Source organism: Nerophis lumbriciformis, linkage group LG09 (assembly GCF_033978685.3).
Source record: "Nerophis lumbriciformis linkage group LG09, RoL_Nlum_v2.1, whole genome shotgun sequence".
NCBI lineage: Eukaryota > Metazoa > Chordata > Actinopteri > Syngnathiformes > Syngnathidae > Nerophis > Nerophis lumbriciformis.
In genome coordinates this window covers 10,555,001-10,571,236 of record NC_084556.2, presented here as the reverse complement: position 1 = coordinate 10,571,236, position 16,236 = coordinate 10,555,001, and the positions used below count along the sequence as shown (strand labels likewise).

The window sequence follows — 16,236 nt, the reverse complement described above, 5'->3', positions numbered from 1 at the left end:
TAGGTGAGTGTAAGGACATTTTAAATTTTAGTGGAGGTCACGAAAAAGACTGACCCCGACGTGATTTGAACACGCAACCTTCTGATCTGGAGTCAGACGCGCTACCGTTGCGCCACGAGGTCTTGTGCACTAGCGAGCGATGTTAATATATTTAAACTAAAAGTTATGATATCTAAAAATACTGTCGGCATAACGATTATGGTAACAAAATGTGCACTAATGGCCGTCCTCCGACAAAATACAAGGATATTATACTGGCAAACAATAACTCCCGACCAGCTAACACAGGTGTTCTTAATCATGGCCGTGCTATTTAAAGCCAAGTGCATGCTTAAGTGCGCAATGTATATTTCTATGTTCGTCCTACGTGTACCATAGATGTGGCCTAGCATTTAGATGATTAAAAAACAAAAACTAACGTTGTGCTTCAAACATGATTGTTGATGATGTTCGTCACCGGTTCCCGACATTCTGTTGTGCTTTCATCCAAACATTGTCTATTAGTTGACGTGCTTTCACAGGAGTCAAATTATTCTAAACCGTCTAGACTTACATAATTGTCTCTCTCCTTCAGACGTGATTTTGTCACGTGATGTTTACATTTTACAGCATATATTCAAATTAATCAATTTTGACCAAAAAACAATCATCTTTTTTACATCTCTTCTTCTCTGCATCAAGATTGAATGTCTTGGCTGCAGCAGTAGCACAAAATGGTCTGTGAAGCGTTTTTATTAAGATAAAACAAAACGGATGTATTGAGTAGCTATTCAGAGCAAAGCTATTTCTGATTGAAAATGACAATTTTTATGGGTATAGAACATGATAAATGGTGTCACAAAATACACAAATTACATATATCTCAGAATAAAACCCATTAATCGACATTGACTGATATCTAATGCAAAAATTATAAACCAATGCTCTTATTTTGTGATATAAAAACGGAAGTACACGTATAGCATATTTGTCAATTTGATACTCATCATGCTGCAGATCGACCCAAAGCAGTGCGGTTGCAGTTCTTGACCGTGTTTACCCCAATGTTACCTTGACTTACAAGACTTAACGGGAACATGGCGAATCTAAAGACGGTCCGTTGGGCACCGTAGTGTGGGTATATAGAGACGGAACGACGCAGGAACAAGGAAGGCTCGTGACCGAGGAGCACCACTTTATACAGGTCATCTATCTATCTATCTATCTATCTATCTATCTATCTATCTATCTATCTATCTGTCTATGTGCTTAATGTTTTTATATTGTTTTGTATAAATTATTTATTGCATTTTTGGTAGACTGATTGATATGAAGAAGGTAGTGGTGCCTACAGTTAGATAACCTAAGACTATAAAGACATCATGACTATTCTGGTTCTACGATACTATTAGATAAAAGACATATAATTTATCAACCATGTTTAGACTTGGTGGTACTTTTGTGTTTTTTCTCTTTGATTATCATCCAGAGACCCAAAACAATAAGGTTGCATTTTTTTTCAATTAAATCATACTTTTTTGACAGGGGTGCAGAATGAATTGTTAAACTGAGGGTACCAAGGTATCAGCAAATGATCAATATATATATATATATATATATATATATATATATATATATATATATATATATATATATATGTATGTATGTATGTATGTATGTATGTATGTATGTATGTATGTATGTATGTATGTATGTATATATATGTATATAAATATATATATATATACATATTTGTATATATATGTATATATATGTATATATATACACATATATATATATATATATATATATATATATATACATATATGTATATATATATATATATACATATATATATATATATATATATATATATATGTATATATATATATATATATATATATATATATGTGTTTATATGTGTGTGTGTGTGCATATATATATATATATATATATATATATATATATATATATATATATATATATATATGCTGCAGTGTAACATATGGGCATTAATACAAAAATATATACGATATATATAACATTTGTATAGTGTACATGAAAATTCTATTTTTAATAGTAGTAGAAGTAGTAGAAAGAAATAATAAGTAGTGGTAATAATACAGACTTAATAGTGCAGCCTAAACAAAGTTTCTGACTCGAAGCACCCAAAATAGATAGATAGATAGATAGATAGATAGATAGATAGATAGATAGATAGAACTTTATTGATTCCTTCAGGAGAGTTCCCTCAGGAAATACAGAATAATTTACAATTGTGCAAACCAAATTAACAAAAGGCAAAACAACTTACAATTTCAGAAAACTCATAAACAAAAGGTGAAAAAACTTACAATTTCAAGAAATTAGATTAGCTTAAGATAAAACAATTTAGAATTTCAGAAAACACACTAACAAAAAGCAAAACAACTCACAATTTCACAAACAAAATAAAAAATAAATAAAACTATTTATATATTTAGCAAAATAAATAAAAGGCGAAACAATTTACAATTACAGAAAACAAATGAACAAAAAGCAAAAAAATGTACAATTTCACAAATGAAATTATCCATCCCATACATCCATTTTCTACCGCTTGTCCTGCACTCGTGCGAAAGGTGGGGTACACTCTGGACAAGTTGACACCTCATCGCAGGGCTAACACAGATAGACAGACAATTTAGGGCCAATTTAGCATGCAAGTTTTTGAAGCCGGAGGACCAGGAAGGAATCCACGCAGTCACGGGAAGAATATGCAAACTCCACACAGAAAGACTTCGAGCCCAGGGATTAAACCCAGGACCTTCGTCTTGTGAGGCACACGCAAAAGATACAACAATTCACAATTTCAGAAAAAAACATTACCGTAACTAAAAGCAAAAATATTTTACTCTTATTTTTTTAATTCTGCGCCCATTAGTTTTGTCTCACAAATTTTTTATGAAAGAAACGAGACACAAATACTTAACAATAGAAAGCAGTTTATATCTGTACATTTTACAGTTATACTTACATTCAACATTAAAAACTGTTTTTAGGGTTTGTGCAAATTTCATGCCACACCTATTCGTTCGTCATTATGAATGGTACTGCAAGAAGCAGCTCAACTATCTTTCTTTCATATGAACAAATACTATTAGTACTTTTGTTGAAAATTGACAGAGGACATTGAAAGAATCCATGTGTTGTTTTCAGTATCTTAAAAAATACTGCATGTTCAAAACCACCTAACACTATTGATTAAATGCTTTAAAAAACACTAAATTTCAATCTGGATAAATGTATTAACTAACATTTCCATAAGATCTCGTCAGCCTTTTCAAGTTAAGTGAGGTTAAATTTCAAACAGGACTTGAATGGAACTTGAACTGGTGCACAGTCATGTTGGAAGAGGAAAGGGCAAACTGTTCCCACAAGGTTGGGAGCATGGAATTGTCCAACATGTTTTGGTATCCTGGAGCATTCAAAGTTCCTTTCACTGGAACTAAGGGGCCAAGCTCAACTCCTGAAAAACAACCCCACACCATAATTCCTCCTCCACCAAATTTCACACTCAGCATAATGTAGTCTGAAATGCAGCGTTCTCCTGGCAACCTCCAAACCCAGACCCGTCCATCAGATTGCCAGATGGAAAAGCGTGATTCATCACTCCAGAGAAAGTGTCTCCACTACTCTAGAGTCCAGTGGTGACGTGCTTGACACCACTGGATCCGAAGCTTTGCATTGTATTTGGTGATATATGGCTTAGATGCAGCTGCTCGGCCATGGAAACCCATTCCATGAAGCTCTCTGCGTACTGCACGTGGGCTAATTGGAAGTTCACATGAAGTTTGGAGCTCTGTTGCAACTGACTGTGCAGAAAGTCTTTGCACTATGCTGACCCCTCTTTGTCAGTGTATGTGGCCTACCACTTGGTGGCTGAGTTGCTGTTGTTCCCAAACTCTTTCCATTTTCTTATAATAAAGCCGACAGTTGACTTTGGAATATTTAGGAGCGAGGAATTTTCATGACTGGATTTGTTGCACAGGTGGCATCCTGTGACAGTTACACGCTGGAAATCACTGAGCTCCTGAGCTCATTCTTTCACAAATGTTTGTAGAAACGGTCTCCATGCCTAAATGCTTGGTTTTCTACACCTGTGGCCGGGCCAAGTGATTAGGACACCAGATTATCATCATTTGGATGGGTGGCTAAATACCTTTGGAAATTAAAGTACTTTGTGACATCATATGACATCAAAAAAGGTCTTGTACAGAGTTAAGTCCTTTAATGCAAATGCAATGGATATAACTACAAGAATGGAATTGTAATGAGCGAAGAACGGAGAGACCACTAGTATGTAATTACTATTTTTGGTCCTAGATACAGGTAATGATATTTATACAATGTGTATTGATACTGATAGTCGTATTTAATGCTACCCTTCTTTGATTTAAGGTTATCAACCTATCCTGAAAAGCTCCTGTAATAGATGTGGTGTGAAATAAACCCTACAAAAGGTCCTGGAGTTGAGTTGATAAAGCGTCCTCTACGATCTTCTCAGCCTTTTCAAGTGCAGGCGGACAAAAGTCCTAAAGAACTTGACAGTGGTTCTTCCAACATTATTGTAAGCACTTTCTGCGCATTTTTAAAACGCTTTTGATGTCTTGCAGTTTATCACACTGTGCCAAATGCATGTGCAAATAAATATACTGTTCTGTTTACAGGAGGGATGAGGGATGAAGGATGAGGGAAAACCATAAGGCAACAATCAGTTTCTAAGCAACAGCACCCACAACTCAGCATGGGCTACAAGGTAAACGTTATCACAGTCCCACGACAACAAAACATCATCAGGCAGTGATTCAAATATTCCAGTATTTGAATGAATATGAATTGCAGTGTTTTAACAGGAGTAACAGTTGTTTTTACTGTGACTCATCCTCGAATCGTAGGATCGAGACAATATTTTACTGAGCTATTAGTAACACCGATGGTCATGTTTTTGTTTTGTTTTATTTTACATTTCTATTGTGTTTTACATTTATTTTTACATATACATTTGTTTTGGTTTTCTTCAGAATATAATCCTAAATATTGTATTTACATAAACAAAATACATACATATTACAGACGTTGTATTACTGTCAAACAATTACATTTGTAATTATTAATTAATCACACTTTTGAAATGTTGATTATTCATATGCAGTAACTATTGTGCATACATTATATCAACTTAAATAAAGGCTCCGATATTTGGACACAATTTTATTGTCAGAATGTCATACAGGAACATTTTTTAAATGTATTATTGGAATGCACGTCATTTATTAAACGGTTTAATCACACTTTTGAATTTGGATTAATCATGATTAATCACAGGTTATTACTTGCTTGCAGAATTCAAATAAACCTAAAATAAGACCCCAATATTTGGACAAAAATGCCATGTTATTGTCAGAATGTCATACAAGAACATTGTTTAAATATTTTTACTTGAATGGATGTCATTTATTAATCAGATTAATCACTCTTTTGAATTTGGATTAATCATGATTAATCCCAGTTTATTATTTGCTTGCATAATTTAAATAAACTTAAACAAAAAAACTACAATATTTGGACACAAATGCAATTATATTGTCAGAATGTCATGCAGTAAAGATTTTTTAAATGTTTTACTTGAATGTGCGTCACATATTAATCAGATTAATCACACTTTTACATTTGGATTAATCATGATTAATCACATGTTATTACTTGTATTGAAATCAACTTAAAAAAAAACACCAATATTTGGACACAAATGCAATTTTAATGTCATAACAGGAACATTTGTTAGATCTTTTACTTGAATGCATGTCATTTATTTGCTCAAAAAATTGTACCAGTTTTCAAGGTTTATTTTAAAGTGCCAGCCAGCACACACATTTCAGTCTCCTCACTCAGGTAAGAAGGTAAAAATACATATAAATTGTTTGATTATTCTGCGCATACATGATTAATGTGAAACATTTTTGTGATTAATCACGTTAGTTCGCATTTATGTTTCTATTATTATTATTCTCTGTAGAAGGAAAATAACAAGAGGAAGTAGAAGAAGAACAGGGGGAAGAAAGACATGAAGGATTATATTTTTTGTGCTGATTCATGTGGCTGTTTAGACAAAACAACCCTGACAACATTCAAATAAAGCCTGCAACCTTGTAACGTTCCAAGCTAATATTGTTTAAAAGCCCCCTGTGTAACTTATCCAAGTTAAACTATACTGTAATATCTTAGTAATATTTTAGCTCAAATAAATCCTCTATGGACAACTATTTATATATAACCGCATGTGTGCTGCTGCAGTTGCTCCCTGATTGGCTGGCAGCAAGAAAACCTATCCGCTTCTCTGCTTTGATTCAGCACTGATATTCACGTGACCATCAGTGCTTTACACACACACACACGCTGCAAGTGTGTGTGTGTGTGTGTGTGTGTGTGTGTGTGTGTGTGTGTGTGTGTGTGTGTGTGTGTGTGTGTGTGTGTGTGTGTGTGTGTGTGTGTGTGTGTGTAGAGAAGATTGTGATTCAGGGGACATTTTTAAGTACATACCAAGTGACACCACCATCTGTCGTGGCGGCGCTGTGGATGATGATCATGTTTATTTCATGTGCGAATGTAACCGACTCGGGCTGCGAGGTTGACCAAATAAATGGAGCTGTGTTTGGTTCAATGACTGACATTGAAGCACAGTGAATGAGAAACAGATGTGCACTGATACTCGAGCAAAGAAAAGATTCCAAGGCAAAGTGGAACAGCTGCCTCCTGAAAGGCCTCTTTGCTTTATTTCCCGAGGTCAGTTGTGAAAAAAGAAAGTCTCTCCCTGTTAAAAGTGCAGATTAGTATGAGTAATCTCCAACGACACTGTCAATCATCGACTTCTATAAAAGCATGAATGACAGCAGGATCAAATGTGGGCGGAGCCTCCTCTCCTCCATTTCCCTCATGTTGTTTTTTTCACCTCATCTATTTAGGCCATGTTCATGCCCTCCCTGCTTTCTACATGACTCCTCCTCATCCTTCTTTTCATCTTTATCTTCTTTCTCCCTCTGTTCATTCGCCCTCGATCTGGGGGTGGGGGGTGGGGTTGCGTTTGAGGCCAGCTCTCTCACTCTGCAGCTTCTTTCTCTGTCATCTTGTATTTGATGCTGCTTAAATGATATAAAGCAGGGGTGTCCCGACTTTTTCCAGCAAGCGCATACAGAATCAGAAACAGAAGTTCTTTATTAATCCCGAGGGGAAATTAAGATTTTCAGCACAATCCCGTTCAGTTCAGTTTCAGTTTATTTCGAACATGCATACGATACAATGTAATGCATCACATATTTCCAGTTGTTTCATTACAGCACGTCCGAAAAGGTGTAGGAAGAAACAGAGCTTATTTAATCCTACCCATTTTCATTCCATAGCAATTTTATCCCATCCCCTTGTTCTCTGTAACAGAACAGTGAATAAATAAAAAATAAATAAAAAACAATATTCAGTCTAAGCCTGGGCCCATGGAGAGGGGGGCCAGACTGAGGCCAAGGAAAAAAAACTCATAGCCATAGCACACATAAACATGTGTGTTAGAGGGAAACATCAAAGAACACAAAGGATATTAAAGACATTAAAAGAGCAGCGCTGATGCAACCAGCTGCCACTCCAGCAGTGCCATTTCTACATGCAGCTACAAAAGTAAAACAGCAAAAAAATAAAATAATAATTAATCTAATTCAACTACATTTTATTTAGAATGTTTACTGGTTATTCAATTTAATTCAATTTAATTAAGAAAAAAAAATGTAATCTGATTTAATCTAATAATTTAATTGGATAATTTTTTACCTATTTTTTTCTTGTTTGGTGTCACTGGTGAGCTATTTTATCCAGCTCTTTATCTGCTAATAAAAAATATTTAAAAAAATTTTTTTTGGATGATGTTCCACATTATATTACAGCCCCCAAAGCATAATGGGAACTGTAGTTCAAATATAAAAATACATTCTCTTTCTGGCAAGACTATATATTCAATCATCAACTATATCCTATTCAACTAACATCCATGTTTACTGATGTTCGCACATAATTGCATAATTAGCTAAGTTTGGTGAAGAAGAAGCCACTTAAATTCTGACCTTTGATGTTACCAATGTTCTTCAGTATAAATTGATGCATATTCACCGAAGAATCTTGTAGATAATCTCTATTGTGTTAATTCCTGTAACAACCAGGTGTCTCTATACTTTTGCATGCGCAGGTACCCGGGGCAGCAGACCGAGTGAGTCAGCTATGGCGTATGAGGCGTCGTGCTCGCCGTGGAGCACTCTGCATGGCCTTCTTCTGCATCTCCATGGCTCTGCTGTACGCCCTGTGTGCAGAGAACAGTGTACCCGTCACCGACGCTATCTTTGGCGTGCGGGCGCGGACCCGGGCCCAACCTCGCACACACTCTGTCATCAAGGTGTGTTTGTTCTCAAATCTGAAAAACACAGCACTGACAGAATGCAAACTCATCCCTCTGACTCCACAGGTGCTGCGAGGTGGATCCAAGCCCGTGCTCGTTGACCCCCAGAAGCTTCCGGGCGTCGTCCCTGGCGACCCCCGTCGTCCGATCCCCGTTCTGTCCTCGCCAAACCACACCCAGGTGCATCCGACGCTAAAGCAAAAGCAAAGCAAAGAGCGTGAGGGTTTTTTCAGACGCATGCTGCCCCGCCCTGTCATGCGGGCACTGGAGACTCTGTTTGGAGGCCGTCGGCGGGGGGAACTGAGTGGTAAAGCGAGCGACGCCGAGTTGTTTGGCCCGAACAGCCTTTTGGGACAAGTGTGGAACGAGCAGATGTCCAGCAGCATGCTGGGAAACGGACTCAAGAAGGTGGTGGGGAATTATCAGGTCAGAACTTTTGTTGGAATGGGTGATATAGCCTAAAAACTATATTGCGGATATATATTGCAGCCTTCTGCGATAATAATTACATATATCACGATACAATATTTCGCATATATATGATAATATAATCATTTCAGAACGAGTGAAAATGGCTCCTAATTTAGCTGCTGACTTTTTCGGTAACATAATTTCCGGTTGTATTATTTTCTCAAAACTATTATTAATCTACGTGTTAATTGGTTGTTAATATCTGGTTACTTTCTGTTATGAAATGTTCTATCTACACTATTGTTCAAATGTAATCAACCCAATACCAAGTACCGTAGTTACACAGGGGCTGAATCGGTCATACCAATCCTGATGCTTCAAATTCTTAAGATCATTGAATGATTACATTTTTAATCATCATTATATGTATCGGATAAAGACATAGGATGGTGGTGTACCAATATCAATCAAATATTTAAATGATTTCCTACTATTGGTTTTGATTTAAATCATTTGGTTTTTGCCTTCAAAACCTTCCTGTGTCCAGGGACTTATTTCCTGAGTTTGTAAAAAGTACCAAGAACGACAAGAGTTTGTGATAATAAAAAGTATTGATCTAATATAGTGATAATACGGTGATACTATACTTACAAGTGCTCTAGCTTAGCAGTCAGCATGGCTTATTGTATCCTCCTACGGTGTGTAGTGTAGGATATTGAGCTATTGTCGTCCTCCAGTAATAATGATACTTGTAAAATAATACATATTTTATTTGCCACCATGGAGACATTGGTGACCTAGAAGTGGCTTTGCCCTTTGGCGTGAACGCTAAAATGCGTCAAGGACGCATTTGTTCTCTTGTGGCTTTCAAATTTGCGGGACAAAGCTAAAATGTGTCATCACGATATGACAATAGTGGTAAAAGCTCTATCATCTGCTAGATTGATATCATTCATATTGTCTGTTTCGCACAGCCCTAAACTGACCTCATTGTCAAATTTGCATGTGCATGTAATTTTTTTAAAAGGCTAGAAAAAAAACATTATACCCAAATTTAGAAAAAAATATTTGTGTTATTAATAGTTACAAGTGTCAATATTTTTTATGACTTGATGCCTTTTTACTTGCTGGTATTGTTTGTTAATTTTGTTTCTACAATGTGCCACGGGACGATAGAAAATTAGGCCGTAAGTAAACATAATTATTTTGGTAGCTAATTAACTCATTAGCTAGTTCCCAGCCAACTAACTAACTGCTTAACTAATGTGGAACCCGATTTACAAATGTAGTTAGTTCTTGAACAGGGTTTGTAAAACTAAAAGTTCCTATAGCGAAGCAAATGTTTCCATTAAAAAACAATGTAAATATGAATATTGGGTCCAGCCTCAAAAGAAGTCCCCATTTTAGTTAAGGTTTGCACACTTTGAAAACAATATGAAGTGCAATACAGTACTGTTTAACAATCCAAAACAATAACAACAAGCTTCACTGTGCTGTATGCTCTGCTCTGTCATTACACGCGCACACACTTTGGTGTCCTCACAAACGAAGAAAAATCACAAAAAACCTTAACTTTAACAACCGTATAGCTTCAATAATAAATATTTTAAAAAGTAAAATCCACTTACAGTACAATAACATTGGCAAACGATCAGCTCACGAGAGGAGAAAAAGGAGCAGGCAGAGGGGAAGAAGTGAGGAGGTGTGTGTGTGTGTGTGTGTGTGTGTGTGTGTGTGTGTGTGCGTGTGTGTGTGCGTGTGTGTGTGCGTGCGTGCGTGCGTGCGTGCGTGCGTGCGTGCGTGCGTGCGTGCGTGCGTGCGTGCGTGCGTGCGTGCGTGCGTGCGTGCGTGCGTGCGTGCGTGCGTGTTCTCTCGGAAGAAGCGCCGCGCTGAAAGAAAGATAGTCTTCTCCTCCGCTGTGTAATAAGTCCACTGGCTTTTTTTTTCCAGAAAGGTCTGTTCTCATCACAATTACCGGTACCGGTAAAAACTTGCTGTGCTACGAAGCTGTAATGTCTTCAATACGAGCAAGCACAAAATGGCTACCAACAGGACACAAAATGAATGAATGAAGTGCATATTTGGCTAAAAGTTCTTAAAACAAAAAGTTCACAAAAAGAATGGTTCATAAATCGAGGTTTGACTGTACTTTAATTAGCTTGCCTCTAGCCAACTAACAAACAAAATATTGCACAGTTGATGGAGGCAATAAAAATAAAACATTTTAATAATTGTATTGATAAGATCAGTCCTAATGATATTAAAAAACGTGTTTGAACAGTTTGTTTTATCCTCCAGGCAATGAATAAATATGGAGTAGAGTTCTCCAACCCTGCTGACATCACAAGCAGGCCAAAGCTGAGCGGTCCTGAGCTCCTCTGTGAGCTCTACAAAAAGGTGGAGGTGTCTTCGTTGACCCCTGACCTCCAGCCTCTCTTCTCTCTGTCCTGGGCCTCACTGCTCCCGCCGAAGACTCTAACCGCCGACCTGGGGCCTTACAAGCAATGTGCGGTGGTGTCCTCCGCCGGGTCGCTGCGCAACTCCGGCCTGGGCAAAGAGATCGGTGAGATTTTCATACATAGCGTTGGTATCCCTGCACCATTGTTGCACATACCTCCTAAAAGTTCAATATTTACAGATATTTGAATTACAGACTCCCATGATGCTGTGATGCGCTTCAACGCCGCCCCCACCGCTGGCTACGAGAAGGATGTCGGTTCTAAAACCACCATCCGCCTTATCAACTCTCAAGTAAACCCACTAACTCACTGTTATGTAATGTCTATTAGACTTCAACTGTCATGTCAGCATCCATTTCATTGTCGTTCAGGTAATGGCGTCTGATGACCACCACTTCCTGTCCAGTTCGCTGTACAGCTCAGGTGTATTGGTGGCCTGGGACCCCTTTTCTGCTGACTTCACACAGGTGCCGTTTACACCCCGTACATTATATACTGTAGCTACACATAGAATTGAAAACAAATACGCTGATGGTTTTAGCGACTTTTCTGCAGTGGTTCAACCGCACCGACTACCCTATCTTCGCCCAGTACCAGCGGTACAGGAGGCTCCACCCCCAGCAGCCCTTCTACATCCTGCACCCTCGCTTTGAGTGGCAGGTTTGGCAGCGAATACAAGACAACATGGCCGAGCCCATACAGAAGAACCCGCCCTCCTCTGGCCTGCTGGGTACGTGCATGGCGTCACTTCCTATTTTAAAATATAATGCAGATTGGTGACTTTTTCAAACAAACGAAAAAAGTTATTACAGTATTTGCGCCATTATATTAGGATATATTGACGAAACAATTGCATATTTGGAAAAGTTTTATCCTGGGCACTAATTTTAAATATGACTAATTCAGCAAACTGCACTGTTATTGGAATTTTGCCCATCGTTCACAATCATTGGGAAAGACATGACAATGGATGTATTTTTTATTGCATTCTATTTTGTAAATAATTGTAAATAAAAGTAATTTGGCCCAATTTAAAAAAACATCTAAAAACCGCCAACAACACACCATTTACATTTCGTGACTTGAGTATTAACCAAGTGTTATTGATATTGTTATTACAAGCGCTAACGCAGACAGACTATTTACAGCGTGATCACGAGCTTGTGTGCCAATGTTGACATTATCGACTGATGAGCTGCTTCCTCGTTTCCTTGCTCATCAAACATTATTCTCGATCATAAGCCATGCCTGTCACCTGGATAGTAGGACAAAGACGTATTCCGACAAGCTGATACACTTTTGAAAGCCGATTTAGACCCTGAAATGACGAGGACACAAAAAGACGCTTGGTTCCACCCCCCTTTTTTTTGCGAGGATATGAGTCATTCTTCATGTAAATGGGAATTTATGAACATCCTAGCACAGGGGTCGGCAACCCGCGGCTCCGGAGCCGCATGCGGCTCTTTGATAACTCAGATGCGGCTCAGCTGCATACTTAACGCCCCTCCTGATTTTCCTGGGAGACTTCCGGATTTCAGTGCCTCTCCCAAAAATCTCCCGGGGCAAATATCCTCAGATTTTCACCCTAACAATTATAATAAGGGGTACAGCATTTTACGTCCTCTACCACCTGTACTAACAGCGTGCCAGCCCAGCCACATGTTGTATGCAACTGCTGCTTGCACACGCAAGTGACAGCAAGGCATACTTGGTCAACAGCCACACAGGTTACACTGACGGTGGCCGTATAAAACAACTTTAACACTCTTACTAATATGCGCCACACTGTGAACCAAAACCAAATAAGAATGACAAACACATTTCGGGAGAACATCCGCACCTTAACACAACATAAACACAACAGAACAAATACCCAGAATCCTTTGCAGCCCTAACTCTTCCGGGCTACATTATTCACCCCCGCTACCACCAAACCCCGCCCACCCCAACCTTGCTTCCCCCCAACCATCACACCCCCCCTCCGTGCGTTGGTTGAGGTGGGCGGGGTTTGGGGTAGGCGTGTTGGTAGAGTGGCCGTGCCAGCAATCGGAGGGTTGCTGGTTACTGGGGTTCAATCCCCACCTTCTACCATCCTAGTCACGTCCGTTGTGTCCTTGGGCAAGACACTTCACCCCTTGCTCCTGATGGCTGCCGGTTTGCGCCTTGCATGGCAGCTCCCGCCATCAGTGTGTGAATGTGTGTGTGAATGGGTGAATGTGGAAATACTGTCAAAGTACCTTGAAGCTAGAAAAGCGCTATACAAGTATAACCCATTTATCATTTAAAAATGTGCCTGTTACTACATTACATATATATATATATATATATATATATATATATATATATATATATAAAACCCCTAATAGAGGTGCTCTTATGTTTTTTTGAGGGCTTTATAGGCAGAATAGAGCAGATCCCATTGTAATACATCCGATGTCATGTCTTTCATAATGATTGCGAATGATAAGCAAAATTCCAACAAAAAAAAGCCCTTTTAAACACTCGATGCCAGGAGTGCACCAGGGGCCATATTCGGTCCGCCAGATGATGGTTTCCCAAATTTAATACATATTTATACTAAGCTCTTTCAAGCTCCCGCAATCATTAAAGACATGTCTGTTAAGCGAGTTGCCATCTACCAAACGTGGCAAACTCCACCACCTGTATATGGTGGTATGGGGTTAAACTCCTTAATCAATCATGATGCTGCTGTGTTTGGTCCCGAACCATTTGCACATATTTGCTCTAGCCCTTGGAGGAAAAGGTTTGGGCTCTCCTGCTCTATGTGCTTGTTTCAGGCCACAACGACTAGGTGTAGGGAGCACATGATTATGGCAACGGGTCATTCCAGTAGCTCATTGTCAAATTTGTTTTGATCAGTCCTTTAAGTCATCCAGCAGCTATAAAATTGTAAAATGTGTATAGACCAGGGGTCTGCAACAAGCGGCTCTGGAGCTACATGCCGACGCCGTGGCTCCCTTTGGCTTTGAAACACGATATCAACAAATAATGGCTACTTAATTTATTTTATTTCATTTAGTTAGTTTATTTTATTTTAACAGTTGTTGTTTTGGAGAGCTCTGTGATCTTGTCATATGAAAATAAAACATTTTAGTAGATTGTCGAACAAAATGTACGTCACAGCCCCTATGCGTCATCTCTTGCTGCCAAGCAATTGTAATGTTTTTAGTAGTCAACACCTGGTAAGTCAGCAATGGACGAATTAAAAAAAGAGCAACATTTCTGATGAAAACAGAACATGTAATGGTTCATTGGCAGATTAATTTGCTTTGACTGACGACGAAGTTGTTGTTTTCCCTTTTTAGTCAAATTAAATATGCCACAGTTGTATGCCTTCAGAATATTAGAGCGAGTTGAATTTTTTCTTAATTCATTAATAAGGGAAGGACCAGTATATTTCTTTCTAATGTTCAAAATAATTTGGTGATTTGCTTTGTTATACCCAGAACTAAAATGTGAGTCGTTGTTTGTCAAGTCTTTGATTTCAAAAATTCTATAGCATAAGTGTAACGAAACTATAAGTGGTGTTATCGTCATTTTAGAAATCGCACATAGTTTGCGGCTCTGGGTGGGTTCTATTTTTGGGGGAAATGGGCTCAAATGGCTCTTTGTGTGCTGAAGGTTGCCGACCCCTAGTGTAGACGATATGTCTAATAGTTTTTATTCATCACAGTCCAAGTATGTTTACACACACACGTGGACGCATGATTTTCTGTCCATTGTCTGTCTTTGCAGCGCAAGCACTTTCTTTGTCACAGCTGTGTGCAAAACTGTCAGTTTAGAAATGATAAATAAAGACGCAAAATATCGCTCGCAGAACAATGATCAGCCCGAAAAAATCACACTGCACGTGCTGAATGATTCTATTTGCATCTTTTCCTCACAGTATTGTGGCGTTCCTTTTTGATCAGCATATATTCTGTATATACATGAAGACAGACACGCTATATGATTTGTGTCCCTTATTCTGCTCGCTTAGGAGACGTAATCCTCCGCGCACAAGTGTGCAATAAAGTCTGCACGTGTTTTAATGCGCTCGGGATCTTTCTGTGTGGAGTTTGCATGTTCTCCCTGTGACTGCGTGGGTTCCCTCCGGGTACTCCGGCTTCCCCCCACCTCCAAAAACATGCACCTGGGGATAGGTTGGTTGGCAACACTAAATTGGCCCTAGTGTGTGAATGTGAGTGTGAATGTTGTCTGTCTATCTGTGTTGGCCCTGTGATGAGGTGGCGACTTGTCCAGGGTGTACCCCACCTTCCGCCCGAATGCAGCTGAGATAGGCTCCAGTAGCCCCCGCGACCCCAAAAGGGACAAGCGGTAGAAAATGGATGGATGGATGGATGGTGTTTTAATGCATGCAAACCTTTAGATTAGGCCCCATTCGTACAAAATGTATCAAAGTTGCCTAAGCAAAAATAAAATACATACTGCTTTTCACCTTGACTTACAATAATATTTGAAGGGACAAGTGGTAGAAAATGGATGGATAATATAATAATCACAAACCGTTGCCTAAGCAAATTGTGTAACAAGGGTATTATACCTTTTATATTCATATAATGCTGTCACAAGCAGCCCTCTGAGGGCCATAATTGCGATGTGGTCCTCAATGAAAATGAGTTTGACACACCTGATCTAGTTGGTGAATATGCCGTGTTTATGTCTTAATTTGTGAGTTTAAAGGAGTGAAAAGCAAGAGCTCCACATATCAAACCTTGTCTCATTTAGACAAGATAACACAAAGAAAGCAAACTATGAACAGTCAGTTCCTGCTCCCTGTTCAGGTACGGTCCTGATGATGTCCCTGTGTGAGGTGGTGCACGTCTACGAGTTCCTGCCTTCACGCCGGAAGACGGCACTTTGTCATTACTACCAGCGCTACTTTGATGC

At 38.8% G+C, this 16,236-nt stretch overlaps 1 protein-coding gene and 1 non-coding gene across 4 annotated transcripts in view; one reads left to right on the top strand and one right to left on the bottom strand.

The window, feature by feature from the left end:
- Window positions 1–50: 50 nt before the first annotated feature.
- trnaw-cca (transfer RNA tryptophan (anticodon CCA)) lies at window positions 51–122 on the bottom strand. Its single transcript has one exon. It is a non-coding gene; the product is annotated as a tRNA-Trp (tRNA).
- Window positions 123–985: 863 nt separating this feature from the next.
- The window catches only part of st6gal1 (ST6 beta-galactosamide alpha-2,6-sialyltranferase 1), a 17,462-nt gene continuing 2,211 nt past the window's right edge, over window positions 986–16,236 (top strand). Inside the window, exons 1-10 of one of the 3 annotated variants that reach the window (XM_061962640.2) lie at window positions 986–1,183; window positions 4,420–4,588; window positions 4,689–4,777; window positions 8,249–8,452; window positions 8,522–8,881; window positions 11,165–11,429; window positions 11,520–11,617; window positions 11,697–11,792; window positions 11,881–12,055; window positions 16,131–16,236. The exon at window positions 16,131–16,236 is cut by the window's right edge and continues 2,211 nt beyond it. In XM_061962640.2, coding sequence (XP_061818624.2) covers window positions 4,766–4,777; window positions 8,249–8,452; window positions 8,522–8,881; window positions 11,165–11,429; window positions 11,520–11,617; window positions 11,697–11,792; window positions 11,881–12,055; window positions 16,131–16,236 — 1,316 coding nt within the window. In that variant the 5' untranslated portion in view covers window positions 986–1,183; window positions 4,420–4,588; window positions 4,689–4,765. Of the gene's footprint in view, window positions 1,184–4,252; window positions 4,351–4,419; window positions 4,589–4,688; window positions 4,778–8,248; window positions 8,453–8,521; window positions 8,882–11,164; window positions 11,430–11,519; window positions 11,618–11,696; window positions 11,793–11,880; window positions 12,056–16,130 lie in introns of those variants that run through there. The other 2 variants (XM_061962641.2, XM_061962642.2) reach the window with 2 other exon arrangements.